Genomic DNA, 20371 nt, shown 5'->3' with positions numbered 1-20371 from the left:
CTTGTAATGGCAGTTTGGGTCTGTTAATAGGCACAAACACAGTCTACACTCTGCTCCCATAGTGTAGCTTTGTAGCTGCCCCGCTGCGGTGGTGTCTAGAAGGGATACAGCTAAGGGTTAGGATTAGGGTTAGGTTACTTCCTGTCCTGATACTGTTTATTTCTATGGAGATTTCACTGGAGATTTCACTATCTGTTACGTGACTTCCGTAGCTGTATCCCATCTAGCCACAACCCCTGGCTGCGCTATCCACTTTCAGGATAATTCAAGTTAGGTAGCACCCCCCCCACCATTTCCCTCCCTACCGGCAGTAGTCTGTGACCTTGATTAACAGGGCTCTATGTTGTAATCGGCCGGAGTTCCCCTTTAACACTACGGGCTGTGCCCGTGTGTGTGTGTACACCACTTCAGTCATCCACAACCATCAACGTCCTCATATCTAACAGAAACTCAGGCATAGAACAAAATATACATTTTCAGTCTCCAGAATAGGGTCAATCTTGAACTAGGAATAAACAATGTTTTACTATTAGCAATATTCAACACATTTGATAGTGGTGTATGAAATGACAACTTTATGACAAACAATCACCTTTATGACAATTGCAGACGTCAAGGTGAACATTCAGGGGCAATGTCTGAAATAAAGGAAAGAGACATGATGACAAGAGCATTTTGTCTGTATGTAACAGGTGTAACATTATAAACATGCGACAGGTGTCTCGTTCACCTCCAGGCTCATATGAATGGTTCTAGAACATGTTAGTGATCATGTGCTCATTAGACATTGGCCTGGTGGTGTAAGGAAGGGAGGATTGAGAAATGTGAGAAAGTTTGTTAAAAGAGGGGAAGGCATGCTGGAGCAAAACTGTCACATTCTGAGTGTATTTTCACAGTTGAAGGCCACAGGGTGACCAATGAGAAAGGGAAGAGCTTAAACGTAGCTCAACAGCAGCATAATTAGCTCCTCCCACCCCAGTTTTATCTGGGCAATTCTCATGCTGACTGTCATTTGGGGTGAAACATTTTGTTCCTCTAAATGTAAGTACAGAATATTCTAATGTCCTACGCTTCCTGTTCTGCAAAAGATTGCTGTTTAGTCTGATTTAGTTATTAAATGACAAATAGGTTGGAAATATGTATAATTAATATGTGACATTGAATTGAACCATTACATGATGTATGTTCAATGACTTGCAATAACTTTGCTGTTATATTAGAGAAAGAGAACTATAATGGCAACACTGTTGGATTTGTTTCCTTATTTCTGGTAATAATCATGAGCAGAAACAGATATTGGGATTAGACATAGTCATCAAATAAGATGTGATGTGGAAAGGAACCATTACAGTATGCTAAGTCAAGAACTTGCAATTCCTTTGAGGTGTGACGACGAGTCTCCCTCTTTTCTTGCAGGAGACAGCTTTATCGCTAAGTCCTGATAAGTGTTTGTGCTCTCTACTGTAATGTAATAGAGACTAACATTAAGCTGCCAGCAGCAAACTCTTACTGTTGTTATTGTTGTTTTAGTCTTAGTATTGATAAGGGGTAAAGATTTTTTAATTCATGTTCTCCGGTTCCATGCCACATCTACCAGCAAAGGAGAAACTAATGTGATATCCAATATCACACTATAGTCAGATGACTTAATTCATATGCTCATGTTCCATATCTACCAGTAAGTGAGAAACTAATGTGATATCCACAGCATATTGTCTCCACTGATCCACAGTACATTGTCTCCACCATAATCATTATTTTGATGATGTGCATAATTACAGGTTGATGCAGACATGTCCGTCTGTGGACCCCTTTTCGTTGCATTCCTTCTGTCTGCACCAGGTCTGGCAATCTATCTGTATTCTTTATACTGATGTCATAGATACAAACATGAGCTTCATGCAAAATCTCTTTTCAATATATGATCTTTTGAGCCCCCGATAGTCAACTTCAGGGTAGAGCTGCATGGAAGGCGCTATAGGGTTAGTGTTATAGTTATGGTTAGTGTTAGTGTTAGAGTTAGAGTTAGGATTAGTGTTAGTGTTAGAGTTAGTGTTAGTGTTAGTGTTAGAGTTAGGGTTAGTGTTAGAGTTAGAGTTAGTGTTAGTGTTAGTAAATTAGAATTAAAATTTTCTTTGGTGAGTGGTTGTTTGGACCATTATGCACTGGCCAGTTGTCCCCGCCCCACTAATCCCATCTAAAAGTCAAATAAAATAAAGTAAAATAAAATAAAATAAATAAGTTAAAAGGATAAAGAGAGGAGCTGTAAAAAAAGACACAGAGTGGTTTAAAATTTCAATTTAATTTTTCATTAAAACCTGTTGGGTGTAATGTTTGAAGTTTTAAAATCCACAATCTCTCTGCTCTTTTCCTCTGTAAAACAGTCCAGCCTGGGTTCCCTTCAAGGCCACAGACCCTCAAATGTGTGATGTCGTGCGTTTGGAAGTGTGTGACGAGGTAAGTGTTGAGTGTATTTTTGTGTATGTTGTGCAGATGCTGTTTGAGGCGTGTGCGTAGTGTATGTCCAGTTTCCCCGATGTACAACATGTGACAAAAAGTACAGGTGATGGCATAAACTAAATTAGGAGTGTCTAAATTTAAAGGGTTAATGGGTGCAGAGCAGTGACTGTGAATATTAGTGATGAATAAGTGAGGGGTGAAGTGTAGGTTTTCTTTAGGGGGTGGGGGTTGTAGGTGGCGGGTGAAGGTGGTGCGTATGAGGAGGTCCTTGAGGTTTTTATTTCGTCTATATGCAGAGATGAGTGTGTGGTGTTGGAAGGTGGGGTCTGTTGTTTGGAATTCAGTATAATGTTGTTTCAGTGTGTGGTGTAGGTGTTGTATGCCGTGTGAATAGGTGCCAATAAGGGGCAGGAGATGGGGTGGGTCAGGGTTGGGGTTAGGAAGAGGGTTGGGGTTAGGAAAAGGGTTGGGGTTAGGGTTAGGAAGAGGGTTGGGGTTAGGGTTAGGAAAAGGGTTAGGGTTAAGGTTAGGAAAAGGGTTTGGGTTAAGGTTAGGAAAAGGGTTGGGATGAGGATCTGGGTCTGGGTCGGGGTCCGGGTTGGGGTTAGGAGGAAGGTCTGGTGTGGGAGTGGGTGATGGGCAAGTGTTTGGGGTGTATGAGTGAGTGGGAGCAAGGCCGGCCAGAGTCAAGTGCTTGATGTGGCGGAGGAAACGTTTAGAATAGTGCCTCTTACGGAGGGCTTGAAAGAGTTGTTGTATGGCATGGTGAAGGTCTGTGGGAAAGGAGCAGATGCGGTGAAAGCGGATTATTTGTGATTTAACTATGGATCTAAACGTGTGTTTGGGGTGATTACTGTGCTTGTGTAAAAGTGAATGAGTGTCTGTGGGTTTAAAATAAACTTTAGATCTAAAAGTTTTGTGTGTGGGTGAAACGGGGGTGAAAAAGATGGTGGTGTCTAGAAAATTAATCTGGTGGGGGTCAATAGTGGCCTTGAGTGAGATGGATGGGTGATGTGAGTTTAAGGTGTCTAAAAAAGTGTTGAAATCCTGTAGGGGGTGTGGCCAAGCTCCAATGATGTCATCCAGAAAACGAAAATAAAAAGTGGGTTGAAGGGGGCACTTGGCTAAGGCGGCCTGCTCCCACTCACTCATGTAAATGTTGGCGTAGGAAGGTGCAAAGCGTTGACCCATGGCAGTCCCATGTACTTGTAGGTAAAGTTTATTGTCAAAGTTAAAATCATTGTGAGTGAGACAGATTTCTAAAAGTTGCAGGAGGATGGTGTCCGGTCTGTGAGGGTCTGGGTACTTTTGAAAAGTGTTTTGAACTGCTTGTAATCCGGCGGGGGTGTTGATATTGGTGTAAAGGCTATCTACGTCTAAGGTGAAGAGGTAAGTGTGGTGTGGGACTGCCATGGGTCGAAGCCTGGTGAGGAAGTGGTATGTATCCTTGAGGTAGGAGGGGTGTCTGTTGGAAAGGGGGTTAAGATAGGAGTCAATATAGATGGATATGTTGTATGTGGTGCTGTTGCAGTCTGACACTATGGGACGACCAGGAGGAACCTGAGAGGGAACTGTCCAGGTGTGTGGGGGTTTGTGAATTTTGGGGAGGAGATAGAATTGACGTGGTCGGGGGTGATCTGGTCCTTGTAAAAATATGCTTTGTTTATGGTTAATAAAGTGTTGTTGGTAGAGTGAGGTGACTAACCGGCGGATTTCTGACTGTGCTGCGGGTTGGGTGGACTGTGCAATGGGTGAATAGAACTGGGTGTTGTTAAGCTGTCTGTGTGCTTCAGTGAGGTAGTGATGGGTGTCCATGATTACAATTTTGGAACCCTTATCCGCCGGTTTGATGACTATGAATTTATTGTTGGTGAGTTGTGAAATGGCCTGTTTTTCTGCTAGTGTGAGGTTACTGGTGGTGGGGGGAGGGAGGTGCCTGAGAAAGGAATTGAGTGCCTGCCTGTCCCTGTGAATGTGTTTAACTAATTTCTTATCTAATTGTGAAGTGTGGGGTTCCCAAGTGGAGGGAAGAGTGAAAGGGGTGGGCGTGTAGGTGTCGTCTGAGGGAAAGTGCTGGAGAATTTTGAGGCGGCGGTGATAAAGGTGTAGGTCCCTCTGGAGTTCCTCCCGGTCAATCCGAGTGGTGTGTGGAATGAATGTAAGCCCCCTTTCCAACAGAGAGCGTTGTGGGGAAGTGGGTTGGAAAAGGGTGGAGAGGTTCATGATTAAATCATGAGGGAGGGTGGGAGTGGGTTGAGGGGGTGAATGTGCAGGAGGGGGGGTGGGGGTGGGAGTAGGGGGGGCCAGGGTTATGGGTGGAGTTATTGAAAATGTAAGTATTGGCACCAGTGTGTAAAGATAGTCTGAGCTGTATGGGGTGTCCAGTGTATGTTATCTTGGGTGGTGTGAAAGGTGTCTGGGGGGATAGTGGGGATGTGGGGGAAGTGGGAAGTTATAAAGTTGTTAATGTGAGTGAGGTTGTCCTTCTGTTGGGTAGTGAGGCGGGGTGAGAAATTTATAAGTGGAATGTGTATGATTGCATCGGGGAAAACTGTAGAAGCATGTTTGTAGAGGATGAGGAATTGTCTGATGCTGGTGTTTTTGGGGTCGTGGTCCTTGTTGTTGAGGCCCACTGACAAGACCACCGACTTCACTTGGGGAAGGGGGGTGGTTTTTTGTAAGAGTTTGGCAAAATGGTAGATGGTGGCTCCGGGGTAACTGTCAATTTGTACATCGGGATGGGTGAAGGGGGGAATCCTATTGAGATTTGAATCTCCTATGAAAACTAGGGGTTTGTGTATTGTAATGGACCATTCTTCCAGTTTATTTCTAAGGGCACGGTGGTAAGTGGGGTGGAAGAGATGTGTAGTGGGTGGTGTGGGTTGTAGGAGGAGGTTGCAAATGGTGTGTGGTGAGGTGGAGGTGTGGGGTGTGGAAGGGATAGGAGGATTGGGTGTCTCCGGCGGTCCCACAGCTGGTGATGGAGAGGGCTCAGCTGCGGTTGTGACAAATCGTTTGACTTGATGAGTCCGCCCTTTCGTCATCGCCCTCTCCAGCTGTGGAGGCGCCGGAGTCTCCCTCTCCTCCTCTGGTGGGTGCTGTGGGGATAAGGGAGTTATGTTATCGAGGGTATGCACTACTAAATGGTTGGGGGGTTGTGTAGGTGTTGGCCTGGGTGAGTGTGTGGTGGTGGGGGTAGTGTTTGCTTCAGGTTGGCTGTGTGCTGTGTGGTGAAACTGTGTTGTGACTCTAAATTTGGGACGCTGGGGTAGTGGTTCTGCTGTATGTGCTTGTGATGTTATGTAGGGGGAAAGGTGTGTGGTTGTGTTGGTAGGAGTGCGGGGAGGTGTAGAGTGTGGTGTAGTGTGTGTGTCAGCTGTCCGTGTTGTATGTGTGTGAGTCTGAAGGTTGGTGGATCCTGGTGTTGTGTTGTGATTGTGTATGGTTGGAAGGGTGGAAGTGGGAGGGGAAGTGGAAGTAGGGTAGGAAAGTGTTTGAGCTAATGTGTCTGTGTTTGTGTGTGATGGTGAGGTTGTGGATGAAAGTGGTGGAAAATCTGAGAGGCATGTTAAGTTAGGTGGGGGGGTATGGGAAAGAGGGGGTATGGGCAAAGGGGCCGGGGTAGGGGGGTTGAGGGCCAGGTGAACTGTGGGAAGAGTGGAGTCGGTGAATCTTTTCTGGTACCTCTTCCTGGCCCAGCCACACGCTATTTGAAAGGCTGTATTGTTAAAAGGTGGTAAAAGTGTAGTGAAGTTTAAAATCTGTGAAGTGTAGTGGTTGTGTAAAATCTGCATGCTCTGCTCCATCCACTGTGTGGTGTTGTTTTTGAGTAGTTCTAGTGTCTGGGGTGTGGGGGCGGCTGGTTTGATGAATTCCGTGAGTTTAGTGACCTGTCTGTGCATGCCTGTGGGGAAAGTGTGTGTGTCCAGAGCTGTGTGTGTGATCTGTTTGTGATGTGTGACTTGAATTAGTTTAAAATAGTGTTTGGCTTGTTGGCGTGTGAGGGGATCTGGTTCGTGTCTGAGAGTGTTTGTGTACATGTCTGGTGGTGGAGTAGGGTGTGTGTGTGAAGAAGAGGGGGGTCTAGTGGAGGCTAGGGTGGATGCATATGTGCGTGTATGTGTGGGCCTAGGGGGTCTATGTGTGTGAATGTATCTGGTGTTGGGTGGGGGCATAGGTAGGAGAGGACGTGTTATGTGAAGGGTTAGAGTTAGTGTTAGGGTTATATGGTTAGGGTAAGCATACAAAAATCACAGGAACCTGCAGACTCTAGTGTTAAAGGAACACGCCACCCAATGTCAGTAGTAATATATGTTCTTACCTTAACTTTCACGAGTTGAGTCATACCTCTCCCGTGTCGGTACGTGCACTCAAACGCTCTGGTGCGCGGTGCGAATGTGTTAGCATGTTGCCATGCTAGCGGGCTCAGACGTAGAAGTAATCAAAAACATCCACGTTTTCCCGACATAGATACAGTTACACGAGTAGTTGATTAAAATGTCTACGGTCAAACAACATGAAAGGTGGCGATTTTCCAAGCGAATAAACAGGAGAACTACAATGAGCGAGAGAGAGGCACACACACACTAGAGATGCGCTGATGGGCTATTATTTCAACCATAACTGCATAGCAAAACTTATCATCCATCCGCCATCCATCAGCACCCAAGTTTTTTGACCAATTTTCAAAACCGCACCTGCCCACCATCCGCTGGTTGTTTTAATGTATATGGGTGTTGCAGCGCTGCTGACGTGAGGCTAGAAAGCTCTTGCCTGTTCTAGACAGACTGATCCAATGCAGTAAATAGGCTATATTAAAAGGCTAAAGTCCTACATTGGCTATGTTGTAGCCTATCCCCAGAATATCAGCAGCAAACTCAGTCTCTGTCTCGCAAAACAGTCTCCAAATAAAACACACATCGGCATGTTGCCTATTCTGCCAGCTTGTGCAAATATATCGTCCAAAATGCTTGATTGCATTGTATTCTCCACATTTTTAGCTACATTTTCATGTACCACATCAGCATTTTTGTTCAGTGAATCTTTTAAGTCGGGAAAACGTGGTTTTGATTAGTTCTACGTCTGGCTACGTCTGAGCCCGCTAGCATAGCAACATGCTAACACCAGAGTGTTTGAGTGCACGTACCGACACGGGAGAGGTATGACTCAACTCGTGAAAGTTAAGGTAAGAACATATATTACTACTGACATTGGGTGGCGTGTTCCTTTAAGGGTTGTTTTAGGACATGTTTGAGTAACAGTTGCTAGATATACATGGCAAGAAATGTTATGATTTATTATAATCATTGTTCTAGCTAGATATCAGTATTAATTCTACTAGATTTATCTGCAGCCTTTGATACTGTTAACCATGACATTCTCCTATCTATACTATCTGAACTGGGAATTTCTGGAAAAGCTCTTGACTGGTTTGAATCTTACCTTAAAGCGCGTTCTTTCAACGTGTCTTGGCAGGGACAGGTATCTAAGTCTCATGCCCTCACCACAGGTGTGCCTCAGGGATCAGTATTAGGACCCTTGCTTTTCTCTATTTACACCACTTCCTTAGGTGATACCATTCGCTCCCATGGATTTGACTATCACTGTTATGCAGACGACACTCAACTTTACCTGTCTTTCCCACCTGATGACTCTAGTGTTTCCCACCGGATTTCTGCATGCCTTAAGGATATTTCAGCCTGGATGAAAGATCGGCACCTTCAGCTTAATCTCTCAAAAACAGAGTTTTTGGTGTTTCCAGCTAAAACAGCTATTCCCCAACAGATTAACATCCAGCTTGACTCAACTTCACTGACCCCAACTAGATCGGCACGAAACTTGGGCGTTGTAATTGATGACCGACTTAACTTCTCTGAGCATATAGCTTCTATTGCAAAATCATGCCGGTTTATGCTTTACAACATTAGGAAGATCAGACCTTATCTGACACAAGATTCCACACAACTTCTTGTTCAGACCATGGTCATCTCTAAGCTGGACTATTGTAATTCACTATTAGCTGGCTTACCCGCTTGTGTAACAAGATCGATCATTACAGCTGATTCAAAATGCTGGAGCACGCCTGGTCTTCAATCAGCCAAAGAGGACACATGTAACTCCTCTCCTAGTTACTCTCCATTGGCTCCCTATAGTAGCCAGAATTAAATTTAAATCTCTCACTTTGGCCTATAGGACACTAACTAGATCTGCTCCTAGTTATTTTAATTCAATAATCAAGCCTTACATGCCCAACCGCCCACTGCGGTCTTCTGGTAAGCGTATGTTGTGTCGACCAGTCATAAAAACTGGGTCTAATTCCAGACTCTTTTCTTCAGTGGTTCCATGTTGGTGGAATGAACTGCCCAGTGCTCTCCGTTCCTGTGGTAGTTTTGGGTCGTTTAAGAGGGGTCTAAAGACATTCCTATTCAACATATACTTAGTTGTTTAAGCGCTTATGTGTTATGGTTTATATAATGTTGTTTTTATTTTAATTGGGCTGTTAATTAATTTGACATTATTGTTTATTATTGATATTCTCCTTAATGTAGTCTTAGCATGTTATTGTTTTTATATTATTGATTGAATTGACATTATTGTTTTATTATTGCCTTTCCCCTTTTTTACATTGCTTTTTTTATTAGGCTATTGATTGAATTGATATTATTGTGTACTACAACTATTCTCCTTACTATATTTGACCTAGATTTTAATCTGTTCCCTGTTCATTTTTAAATATTATTATGTTGTTTTGTATTTATATGTCGCTTTGGACAAAGGCGTCTGCTAAATCCATAACCATAACCATAACCATAACCATATTTATTTTATCAGCATTGCCAAGAAATGTTGAGGCGCAGCAACTTAATTTGTATCAATTCATTGTAGCGCAGTGACATAGAATGACATGTGGTCAGTGTGAAGGGTTGTGCTGGGTTTTACAATAACGTCATTGAATGCAATTCATTCAGCCAATCATAATCAAGCATGTAAGGTTTGGGGACTGACCATTCGCAGTGCTCAGTCCGAGGGGCGGGATAATCGGATGTCTTTCAAATTCCCTCTGCACGCAATAGGATAGCGCTACAACTCATGAGTCCCATGCGTTTTCCCACCAGCAGAGCTAGTTGGCTAGTTCAAACTTTTGCTAACTTAAAAAAAGCTTAACTCGTGTTACGCTGTTCACCAACAGCAACATCCATCTTCTTTGTTTTCTAGTAGCAGGGAATTCACGCCAAACCGTTGCAACTGCCATCAATCATTATGTTAAGCCCGCCTACCGACTCTATACACAATGTAATTAGCCTTATCGAAGTTTAATTTTTCCAGCTCGCAAGCCAACGGAGAGTTGCTAGACCCTTCCTGGCAGCAAATTACTTTGCTGCTGTTAGAATGCGTCTAGATTTATAGGCTACTGATTAATGATATTCTATAATGTTTCCAGTTTAACATCCTAGAGTGTCTATTTGCACCCAGCTACTATTAATAGCACTTGCCACAATGAGTCCATCTGCACTCATTATAATAATACAAAATGACAACAATCACAAGTCTCCCAACCACTGCAAATCAACATAAAACATGCAATTTCAGAAATTCTGCAATGGTCATAGGGAAACCGCATAGTTAAGGGCTAATGTCCACTGATCATTATCAGAGAATAAATCCCAACAGGGCAGCAGACAGATAGACTAATGACAGATAGACTAATGTTTCTAAAACATAGATACAGTGTGTCCAGGTGTAAATAGCATTGCTGGCTACAGACACCCATACATGTCTCTTCTATGCTATGCTATGCTATGTTATGCTATGCTATGTACACCCAGATGTAAATAGCCATGTAGGCTATTCCCTCCAGGTACAAATACCATTTATTAGGGCTGTCAAAATAACTGATTAATTTCGATTAATTAATTTGAGAAAAAATAACTGATTAAAAAAAATAACGCAGATTAATCGATTCTGTATGACCTTTGACCCTGAGCCGTTGTAGTCAGTAACCATTAGACTGTAAAATGAAGGAGAGAGAGAGTGCTGCCTAGATCATTGATTGGTACATTTACTTTTCAAAAACGTCCTGATGGTGTTGATAAAAATAAAGTGTTGATTAAAATAAAGTACTCTGCAATGTTAGCCTGGCGGGCCATCCTATATCATTGAAATGTATAGTCTGGAATCGAATCATTCACCTGCTTAATCCAAGGGGCGGGCAGAGAATTGTCTTTCAAACTGCCTAGGCATGCAATAGGCCAGCGCTACGACCATATCCGTATCCGGTCGGCAAAACGGCAAATACATCCTTCTTCGAAAGGAATGACTTAAGTGCATTGTGTTGCTCTACTTTCAAAGAAAAGCACAAGTCCAACTCCTCCAAAGTTGACGCCAACGCCGATTCAAACAACCGCTCTTCGTTCGCCATAGCCACCTTCCTTGTTGTTCACCGTCGCAGGATGTCGTTATCCTGTTAAGCCCGCCTTAAGACTCTCTAACGAAATAGAGCGCTGTGATTGGAGAACATCCACGGTGTTACGCCAATAGAAATTCCTATGGTTCGATACTAGACGTACAGGCTGAGCAAATTAATTTGCCGCCGCTAGGGTGCGTCTAGATTTCTAGGCTACTGCAATGTATGTGATAAAAAAAACTTCTTCCCGAAGCACTTTTTAATTTATTTCCTCAGCATATTAGGTCATATCATAGATTATTATGGCCATTATTAAAATAATAATAAAAGAGTTTTTGAACTTTAATGTCACTAATGCTGATTATTCAATGATTCATTTGAATTTAAATATTTAAAATACTTTCACAGCAAAAATCATATATGCGATTAATTTAGATTAATTAATCACAGAGTATGTAATTAATTAGATTATTTTTTTTAATCAATTGACAACCCTACCATTTATTGCTATTAACACCTGGGTGCAAATAGCATTTGCTTTAACACCCTCTTTGCAAATCCATATTATGCTGTACTGTTCTACACATAGTTTCACCATGAACACCATGTATAAAGTGATTTCAAAATGTTTCAATTATTTGATCCATTGTTTTGATTCTTCTTATCAATAGTTTTGGGAGTAGTGAAAATTAATCAAAAATAAAATGTGAATTTACAAACGTTCATGTATTTTGTTTAGGTGTTTTAGGAAATACGTATGGTGTGGAATACAGCTTAACAGAGATCTGTGCACCAGCTGGGTCTGCAGTGGATATTCCCTGCACATACACCTATCCAACAAAGGACACAGTTAAGAAAGCATTCTGGTTTACAAAATGGGAGGAAGGCAAGGATCCTGAAGACTTGTTTCAGAGTGAAGACTATCGAGATCGAGCTGAATATCGGGGGAATAAAGAGCATGACTGTACTCTCAGGATTAAAAATCTGAGAGACACAGACCATGGGCTGAAATATAGATTTAGGTTTATAACAGATGATCCGGTTGGAAAATATGCTGGCAAAGAGGTGACTCTTTATATGACAGGTAATTATTTAAATCCAACAGTCAGCATATTGATCTGATTATACATTGAATGTCATGTATGCAATGTCATGGTTAAATTCCATTATAAACACTCATTTGACCACTTATGACGTTCACCAAGGGATATTGATTTTTTACCAGGATAAGAAGGTGACACTGGTTTATGTTATCCTTGACTACCTTACATGATTCAATCATCTGTTTGATAGTTGCATTACATCAGCTAATTAGTGGTCACTCTTAGATAACCTTCTCTCTGAAAACCTCTCCAGAGGGTATACCACAAGCAGTCAGTCTGCTGACCTCTCTCTAACTATTGAAAATATCAGCATTCATTTAACCATCCATATTAGAACTAAGATATGAGATATTTAGTAGTATATGGAGTGTATACAGTAAGCTCTCTGATTCTCATAGGTCCACTCAAGGTGGATAAAAGGGAACTGAATCTGAGAGTGACACTGACCTGCACCTCCACCTGCCCTCTGAACTCCAGACCCACCTACATCTGGTACAGGAACAGACAACCTGTTGGTGCCAAATACAGGACCAGCGGCAACACTCTGGTGATTAACCCGGTCAGTAACGATGACAGTGGACATTACTCCTGTGCTCTCAGAGGACATGAAGATCATCCCTCTCCACCAGTGTGTGAGTGCAATTACACTGATTTAGATTCAGAGGACCAAGTGCTTGGAATATTTTTCCCATGTGGCACAATTCATGTATTGTTCAAATCACTACATAGTTCAGATTGTGTGTAGATTAGTACATGGACAGATTTAAAAGTGTGTGTATGTGTGTATGTGTGTGTGTGTGTGTGTGTGTGAGTGTGTGTGTGTGAGTGTGTGTGTGTGTGTGTGTGTGTGTGTGTGTGTGTGTGTGTGTGTGTGTGTGTGTGAGAGTGTGTGTGTGAGTGTGTGTGTGTGTGTGTGTGTGATGTGTGTGTCCAAGTGCAGTGATGGGGAGGTTACTTTTAAAATGTATTCTACTACAGATAACAGAATACATTTTATTTTGTTACGTGTTCCAATAGATTACTCAAAGTGAATAATGCATTCTGGATACTTTGGATTACATCAATATATTTTTCATTAGCAGTGAATGAAACAATTATGTGAGGTTATGTGAAGTTGTAAGACCCATGGTTAATGTCAACAACAACCCACAACCTGCTTTACAGTGAGGAGGATGGATTGATAAATAAGCCAATGTGCTATGAAACACCGTTAATGTCACTGTGTCAAATAACCTACGACAGAGATGTGTTGTCTGCGTATAGGCTAAAAGACTACCAAATCCTAAACAAGGTAGGAAATAGATTAAGACTACACAAGGGGAGTTATATGCCTTTTTGCAGAACACTGTCAAGAAACAAGAACCTTAAAACATGCTGGCTGGGTATGGGACTTATTGGCCTATACAACAAAACTCATTTTACATTTAACATTCCCTGCAAGGTTTTTCACTTAGACTGTCAATATAAACAGAGAGAGAAAGAGAATGGAACCACCTGAGAGATATAGGGTACATGGTTTGGTTAAAAAAAACATTGAATTTGAGTTTGAAATCCCCTGGCCTATACATGTTCTAACAATTTCAAATGCAATCCCTTAAATAGTGTGACTGTATTCTGAATGCCAATTCTAAGTACTTCAACATAATAAGTACACACACATGCCACATTACAGAAGAATATTCTTTTTTAATATTTTTAATATTAAAAATATTACTGGAGAAAACATTCTACGCTCAGAATGCCCGGTAAACAGGAAGTTACAAGTTCTGTACAAGGAGTTTTGTTACAATGTTTAAATACAGTTACTCATATTTAGTATTTTGAATATGTAATCCTGTTACATATTCCATTACTTCCCGACACTGTCCAGGTGTATCACATTGCTGGAGCGTGACATATACCCACCAGGAGATCTGTGCTGTGGAAGGTTCCTCTGTGGACATAACATGCTACTATTCTTACCCCAGTGGCTATGCTGTCACAACACCACTCTGGTTTTCCAGTTTGGGTTCTGGTGAGAGGATGGATTTTAGTGTGAAAAATACATATGACAACCATGTGGAATATATTGGAAATAAAAACAATGACTGCAGCCTAAGGATAAAGGAACTTAGTTTGAATCACAAAGGAAAATATCACTTCAGATTTGAAACTAATGACACAACTGGGAGGTGGAACGGAAAAACTGATGTCTCTCTCAGTGTGGCAGGTAATTTAGTGTTTATATCTATTTAGTGTTTATGTCTTGAATTTCCCCTTGGGGATCAATAAAGTATAACGTAAGAAAGTATCTATCTATCTATCTATCTATCTAGTATATTTTCATATATTTACAGAAACAATGGTTTTACTGAAACATCCATTTCATTTTCTGATCCTCATAGGTCCACTAAAGGTGAATAAAAACAGAGAGAATCGGAGAGTGACACTGACCTGCACCTCCACCTGCCCTCCGAACTCCAGACCCACCTACATCTGGTACAGGAACAGACAACCTGTTGGTGCCAAATACACGACCAGCGGCAACACTCTGGTGATTAACCCGGTCAGTAACGATGACAGTGGACATTACTCCTGTGCTGTCAGAGGACATGAAGATCATCCCTCTCCACCAGTGTGTGAGTGCAATTACACTGTTTTAGATCCAGAGGACCAAGTGCATGGAGTATTGTACAGCTTCCTCCCATGTGGCAGATCTTATTTATACCCAATTTGAAATGGAAATTAATTCATGTGGTGCAGTCCACCTTACCGTGATCACGGAATTCATAATTCATATTCATAGTTTACCCACCTTATTTTACCACTACACCCCTGGTGGTGGTAGTACCTACTGTCAGCATTATGCAATACTCATCTTCATCACAGTATTGTAGATGATGTGTTATTAAAAACTATGGTGGTTGTTCAGATCACTACAGATTGATAGATTTAAAAGTGTGTGTGTGTGTGTGTGTCTGTGTGTGTGTGTCTGTGTGCGCAGGTGTATTTTCTTGTAGTAGTGTGACATATACCCACCAGGAGATCTGTGTTGTGGAAGGTTCCTGTGTGGACATAACATGCTACTATTCTTACCCCAGTGGCTATGCTGTCACAACACCACTCTGGTTTTCCAGTTTGGGTTCTGGTGAGAGGATGGATTTTAGTGTGAAAAATACATATCGCAACCATGTGGAATATCTTGGAAATAAAATGAATGACTGCAGCCTAAGGATAAAGGAACTTAGTGTGAAGCATACAGGACAATATTACTTCAGATTTTCCACAAATAAGGATGACGAGGAGTTTTCTGGAAAACCTGTCTCTCTGTCTGTAACAGGTAATTTACCATATTCAGAATGCGTTTGTTTCTCTACAATGTTGGCTTACTAACCATAGACATGATTCTGATTGCTCTGATTGTTTTTTGCAGGTTTGCTGGTAAATATGGATCCTGATATAGTGAAAGAAGGGGAGAGTGCCACACTGATCTGCAGCACCACCTGCACTTTGAGTGACCCCCCCTCTTACATCTGGTACAAGAACTCCCACCCTATTGCAGACAGTCAGACATCAATGGAATACCTGTACCTAAACCCAGTACGCATTGATGATTCAGGCAGTTACTCCTGTACTGTGAGAGGATATGAGGACCATCCCTCACCTGTACGGACTCTTAGTGTCATGTGTAAGTGAACCAGTTTAAGCAATATGTTAAGTGTGATCTTGTCATTGGTAAAGGATATGCCCACGACTATGGTTTGGCCATAATATACAATATTGATTTAGGTGCATAATTGTATAAATTAAAAATAAAATAAAAAAAATAAGTCTGCTAAATAATTTTTAGAAATGTCTACTTATTTCATACAGATACTCCTAGAAATATGTCAGCATCACCAAGTTTCTCTGGTCATATACTGGAGGGAAGCTCAGTGACTCTGACCTGCAGCAGTGATGCCAACCCACCAGCAACCTACACCTGGTTTAAGGTGAAAAGGGGTCAAACCTTTTCTATGGGATCAGGACAGCAGTTGAACATCAGCAATATCAGCTCGGAGTTTAGCGGGCAGTTCTACTGCAGAGCTGAAAACAGTGCAGGAACTAGTGATTCTGAACCATTTCTGGTGGATGTTCATTGTGGGTATCATTTACTTTGAAAATAAACATTTTTATATTAGTTACCCCATATATTTTTGAGTAAGCTGATATAATAACATCAATCTTATTTCTATCTCTCCAATCCAACTAGATGGCCCAAAGAACACGTCTGCATCAATCACTCCTTCTGGCGACATAGTGGAGGGTGATTCAGTGACTCTGACCTGCAGCAGTGATGCCAACCCACCAGTGCACAACTACACCTGGTACAAGATCAACAGAGTTAACACTTCATTAGGATCAGAGCAGAATCTCAGCTTCACTAACATCAGCACTGGGGACATGGGGCAATACTATTGTGAAGTGGCAAACACAGTTGCATCCAGTTACTCTGCAGGGCTACATGTGAATGTTTACTGTGAGTAATGCTAAATTATTTATCCTTACATTGAATATATTCACACCAAAATACATTTGGTTACACTTTACTTGACAGTATTGACATAAGAGTGACATGCACTGTCATGAATGTGTCATAAAAAGTCATAAACGTTTATGACATAACGCAAGTGTCATTTGCTTTTACAAGTTAGGGTTAGGGCTAGGATTAGGGTTAGAGATTAGGATTAGGGTTAGGTTTCATGTGTCATGACTGTGTCACGGATTCATGACAGTGTCATGTCACTCTTATGTTGTAAAGTGAAGTAAAGTGTTACCATACAAAAATACATTTTAATCAAAATGTGTCCTAATCCACCAAAATGTGTCACCCTGTATGTTTTTTTCTTAACTAGATTCCCCCAGGAACACATCAGTGATGGTTAGTTCGTCTGGAGAGGGAAGTTTAGTGACTCTCACCTGCAACACTGACTCCAATCCCCCAGTACACACATACTCCTGGTACAGGAAGAATAGCAGTGGCTCTGTTCTTACGGCCACAGGGAATAACAGCAGCTTTACTGGTGTCTCAGATGGTGACATTTACTATTGTGTAGCACACAATGAATATGGCTCTCATAACTCCTCTGAAATTGAAGTGACTTCCGCAGGTAATATTTTCACATTGTTGTAATACTATATTTACCATTTCTAAAACATCCCTTTTTCTTAAAATGTTTTAGTAGCTGCTATTTCTAACGTATACATATAGGTCTGTGTAAATTAATCTAGGTTGATTTGTTTTTAATCTCATTGTAACTTATGAAATGAAAGAAATCACTGAAATATACAGTATGTGCTTATTTGTATGTATGCATGTGTATGTATGCATGTGTGTGTGTGTGTGTGTGTGTGTGTGTGTGTGTGTGTGTGTGTGTGTGCGGACTAATGGAGTAATGTTTCTTGCTTTGCAGCCATAATTCATCAGACAGGTATGCCAGCAGGGCTGTTTGCTGCTTTGGGGATCATACCAGCTGTAGCTATAATAGTGGTGCTTGTGTTTGTGTGCAGGTGGGTGTCTAAGTGTTAGATTTGTTGTTTTAAATATAGGCCTACCCAATTTGTGAACTAAACCCTTATTTGTGTGTTTTTGTTTTTCTACAGAAGAGGGAAAGGTATATCCACCACCGAGAACAGAAGTACAATGGTGGGCAATAGACAGGTGTGTATATTGGTTAATGTCACTCCACCAGCGTATGCTGTTATGCATCCATACTGTAGTCCACTGATAACATTACATCTGTCTTTATTGCTGTGTCTGTAAACCCCTAGCCGGAAGACCCCAGTCCTGTGTATGAACACGTTTCTGCAGTGCTGTTGACATCTGACCATGAAGACAGAGTGGACTCACAAGGAGATCAAGTGGTCTCAGGAGGAGATCAAGAGGTCTCAGGAGGAGATCAAGAGGACTTAGGAGGAGATCAAGAGGTCTCAGGAGGAGATCAAGAGGACTCAGGAGGAGATCAAGAGGACTTAGGAGGAGACAAAATCGACTCAGGAGGAGATCAAGAGGACTCAGGAGGAGACAGAGTGGTCTTAGGAGGAGATCAAGTAATCTCAGGAGGAGATGAAAATGACGTCCAGTATGCCACTGTCCAGTTCAAGGTCAAAAATAAGGACGTGGCTCAAGATTCTCCAGCTGTGCAGCCGCAAGAGAAGAAGGAAGAGGAAGAGGATGTTACGTATGCCTCGGTGAAGTTCCGTTCTCCCTCCCGTGAAGTCATCCAGTGAGTAAATGAGCATGGAGGTTAATATTCAGTTTTTCATCATGACCTCACCAGGCTGTTCACTGTGTAGTTATGTGCTCCAGCCACTGCCTGGTGTTACCAAATATGTGTCACCAAAATACAGCAGGTAGTTCGCTATAGCTTTCATTGGTGAATGATGGCTGTGCTGGTGTTGGTGATTTTAAGGCTAGCCTCCAAGCTACTTTTTCTCTTTATGCTACAACCGCCATTATTGATGGACTCTAAGCTAAAGATAGTGTTAGCCAGCTAGATGACTAATGAAAATAACAATTATGCTTTCAGAGACGAGGATGATACTGCAATCTACAGCAATGTCAACAAACCCAGAAGCTGAACACAAAGGACTAAAATGTGCCTGACCCCAAAAGGCTTGTAGCATCCTAAGATTTCAAGAAAAATTAAATTTTCTTGCTGAATCCATTTTTGCATTATTGTTATACTACTACTACTACTACTAATAATAATTATTATTATTATTAGCAGTAGTAGTAGTAGTAGTAGTATTTAGCTGTATGAAGCCATTAGTCTTGATTTTGTGGTTTAAGAACACAGTTTTCAACATTTTAATTTCATATTTACCTTGTGCCTGAGTTGTATTTTACAAACTTGCTATGCTTCTTGTTGGCTATATATTGTTCAACTGACATACAGAAAATACATGTGGTATTATATGTTTATGATGATGACGTGTGTGTGTGTGTGTGTGTGTGTGTGTGTGTGTGTGTGTGTGTGTGTGTGTGTTTTGTTTGCTTGTTTGTTTGTGTCATTATTTTGGTGTCCGACAAATTAATATATTGCATCATACTCATGTGTGTAGAAGAGATTTACTAAAAAGTACACAATAAACACAATATATTATATATATATTGTTTGATTGTTGTTTGTTTATTTATTTGCCCACAAAACTTATTTGCAATAAATGTATAAAAATACATTTTGCAACTTATCCTTATCTTTGAACGAGGTTAGTTGCTGCCTACCCCAGAGTTAGATAAGATCAGGGATGGACTGAGACTAAAAAAAGGCCCTGAACTTTCTTCCAAAAAGGCCCACTACCACACACATTAGGTGTCTATCATGATACACTCTCACAATATTACATTACATTTAGCAGACACTTCTTGACCAAAGTGACTTACATATGTCAGCTTTATTACAAGGGATCACATTGTCCCCGGAGCAACTTGCTCAAGGGCAGGGGCGTCACTAGACCTTATTCACTGGGGCACGTGCCTTAGTAAAAGTCTCCAGTGCCCCAGTAAAATTCTAACGCTGCTCTCCCTGGAAACGACATTCATGAGTGAGCGCATCTTCGTGCATGCTTTAGTCATGACTCGAGCCTGTCACTTACCAGCCAATAAAAAAAACAAGGAAATAGAAAGGGGCCATAATAGCCAATCAGGAAATAGCACCTCTGTAGCTGGGTAAGATTGAACGCAACAACCAATGAAAATCGTTCACAAGATTCTTCCGAGTGTTTCGTCCGCTGGAGCTCGTCATAACACTTTGAGCACAGAGTAAGTCGTCCCCTGTTTTAATGTTTCAACAAATTCACAACTTGTTTGACAGAAAAAATGACAAATTGATCGCTGTTAGAGAATGTTGCCCACATAAAGCATCTGTTTTTCAATGCTTAGCGTCGTAGCCTAAATTTAGCAACAGTTTACCAGCTTGTGCTCTCTCCCTCACACACACACTCACACCATGTGTAGGCTGCATGCACACATGCGGACAATTAATAATGATTTATACGTATACTGGAGAGAGAGTCCTGTAAAAGTAGCCTATACTGTTTGTGAAGCTGTCCTACTGTAAAACTAAACATAGCCTTCTGATAAACTATTCAGAGATGGACATCAGACAATTCTTCCTGAACAGAGGCAGAGGGAAAGGAACAGTGAGGAGAGATGAGGAGGACGAGGGAGGTATGATAATTGCCCACATTAAAGGTAACATTTATGCTGGTAATAGCCAGTGCTGTGATTTGATCAATGGTTTAATGGCAAACTTAAATAAGTTTGCTGCATTTGTAAATGTAGCCTATAATAATCTACACAGAATCAGACTCAGAATAATCAGATTAGGCTACATTTGCAAATTATCACCAAAAGTCAGTATGAAGGCTTTAGTAGGCTATT

The 20371-nt window shown here is 41.4% G+C and overlaps 1 protein-coding gene across 4 annotated transcripts; it reads left to right on the top strand.

Annotated features, from left to right (window-relative positions):
- The first annotated feature begins 1028 nt into the window (after window positions 1-1028).
- LOC143130795 (Fc receptor-like protein 5) lies at window positions 1029-19097 on the top strand. Of its 4 annotated transcripts, none has more exons than XM_076290014.1 (15): window positions 1029-1041; window positions 1782-1842; window positions 11604-11948; window positions 12366-12599; window positions 13838-14176; window positions 14352-14585; window positions 14951-15286; window positions 15380-15634; window positions 15820-16086; window positions 16199-16465; window positions 16842-17096; window positions 17400-17496; window positions 17590-17647; window positions 17758-18212; window positions 18516-19097. In XM_076290014.1, the coding sequence occupies exons 2-15, from the start codon at window positions 1794-1796 to the stop codon at window positions 18565-18567; spliced, it is 3243 nt and encodes a 1080-aa protein (XP_076146129.1). In that variant the 5' UTR covers window positions 1029-1041; window positions 1782-1793; the 3' UTR covers window positions 18568-19097. The 4 variants fall into 4 exon arrangements, with proteins under 4 accessions (XP_076146129.1, XP_076146137.1, XP_076146144.1 ...); XM_076290022.1 differs by having other exon boundaries at window positions 17758-18232; XM_076290029.1 differs by lacking the exons at window positions 14352-14585; window positions 14951-15286.
- The last annotated feature ends 1274 nt before the right edge of the window (window positions 19098-20371 follow it).

Source organism: Alosa pseudoharengus, unplaced genomic scaffold (assembly GCF_046254945.1).
Source record: "Alosa pseudoharengus isolate Yale_2024_CS ecotype anadromous, Long Island Sound unplaced genomic scaffold, YU_APseudo_1.1 YU_APseudo_1.1_scf_1, whole genome shotgun sequence".
Lineage (NCBI taxonomy): Eukaryota > Metazoa > Chordata > Actinopteri > Clupeiformes > Clupeidae > Alosa > Alosa pseudoharengus.
This window is presented reverse-complemented; position numbering and strand designations above follow the sequence as displayed.

Coding starts and splice junctions, on each gene's coding strand:
- LOC143130795 (XM_076290014.1), top strand. CDS start 1,794: ATGTCCGTCTGTGGACCCCTTTTCGTTGCATTCCTTCTGTCTGCACCA. Junction 14,177..14,351: donor TGTCTCTCTCAGTGTGGCAG/GTAATTTAGTGT, acceptor TGATCCTCATAG/GTCCACTAAAGGTGAATAAA. Junction 16,087..16,198: donor ATTTCTGGTGGATGTTCATT/GTGGGTATCATT, acceptor CAATCCAACTAG/ATGGCCCAAAGAACACGTCT.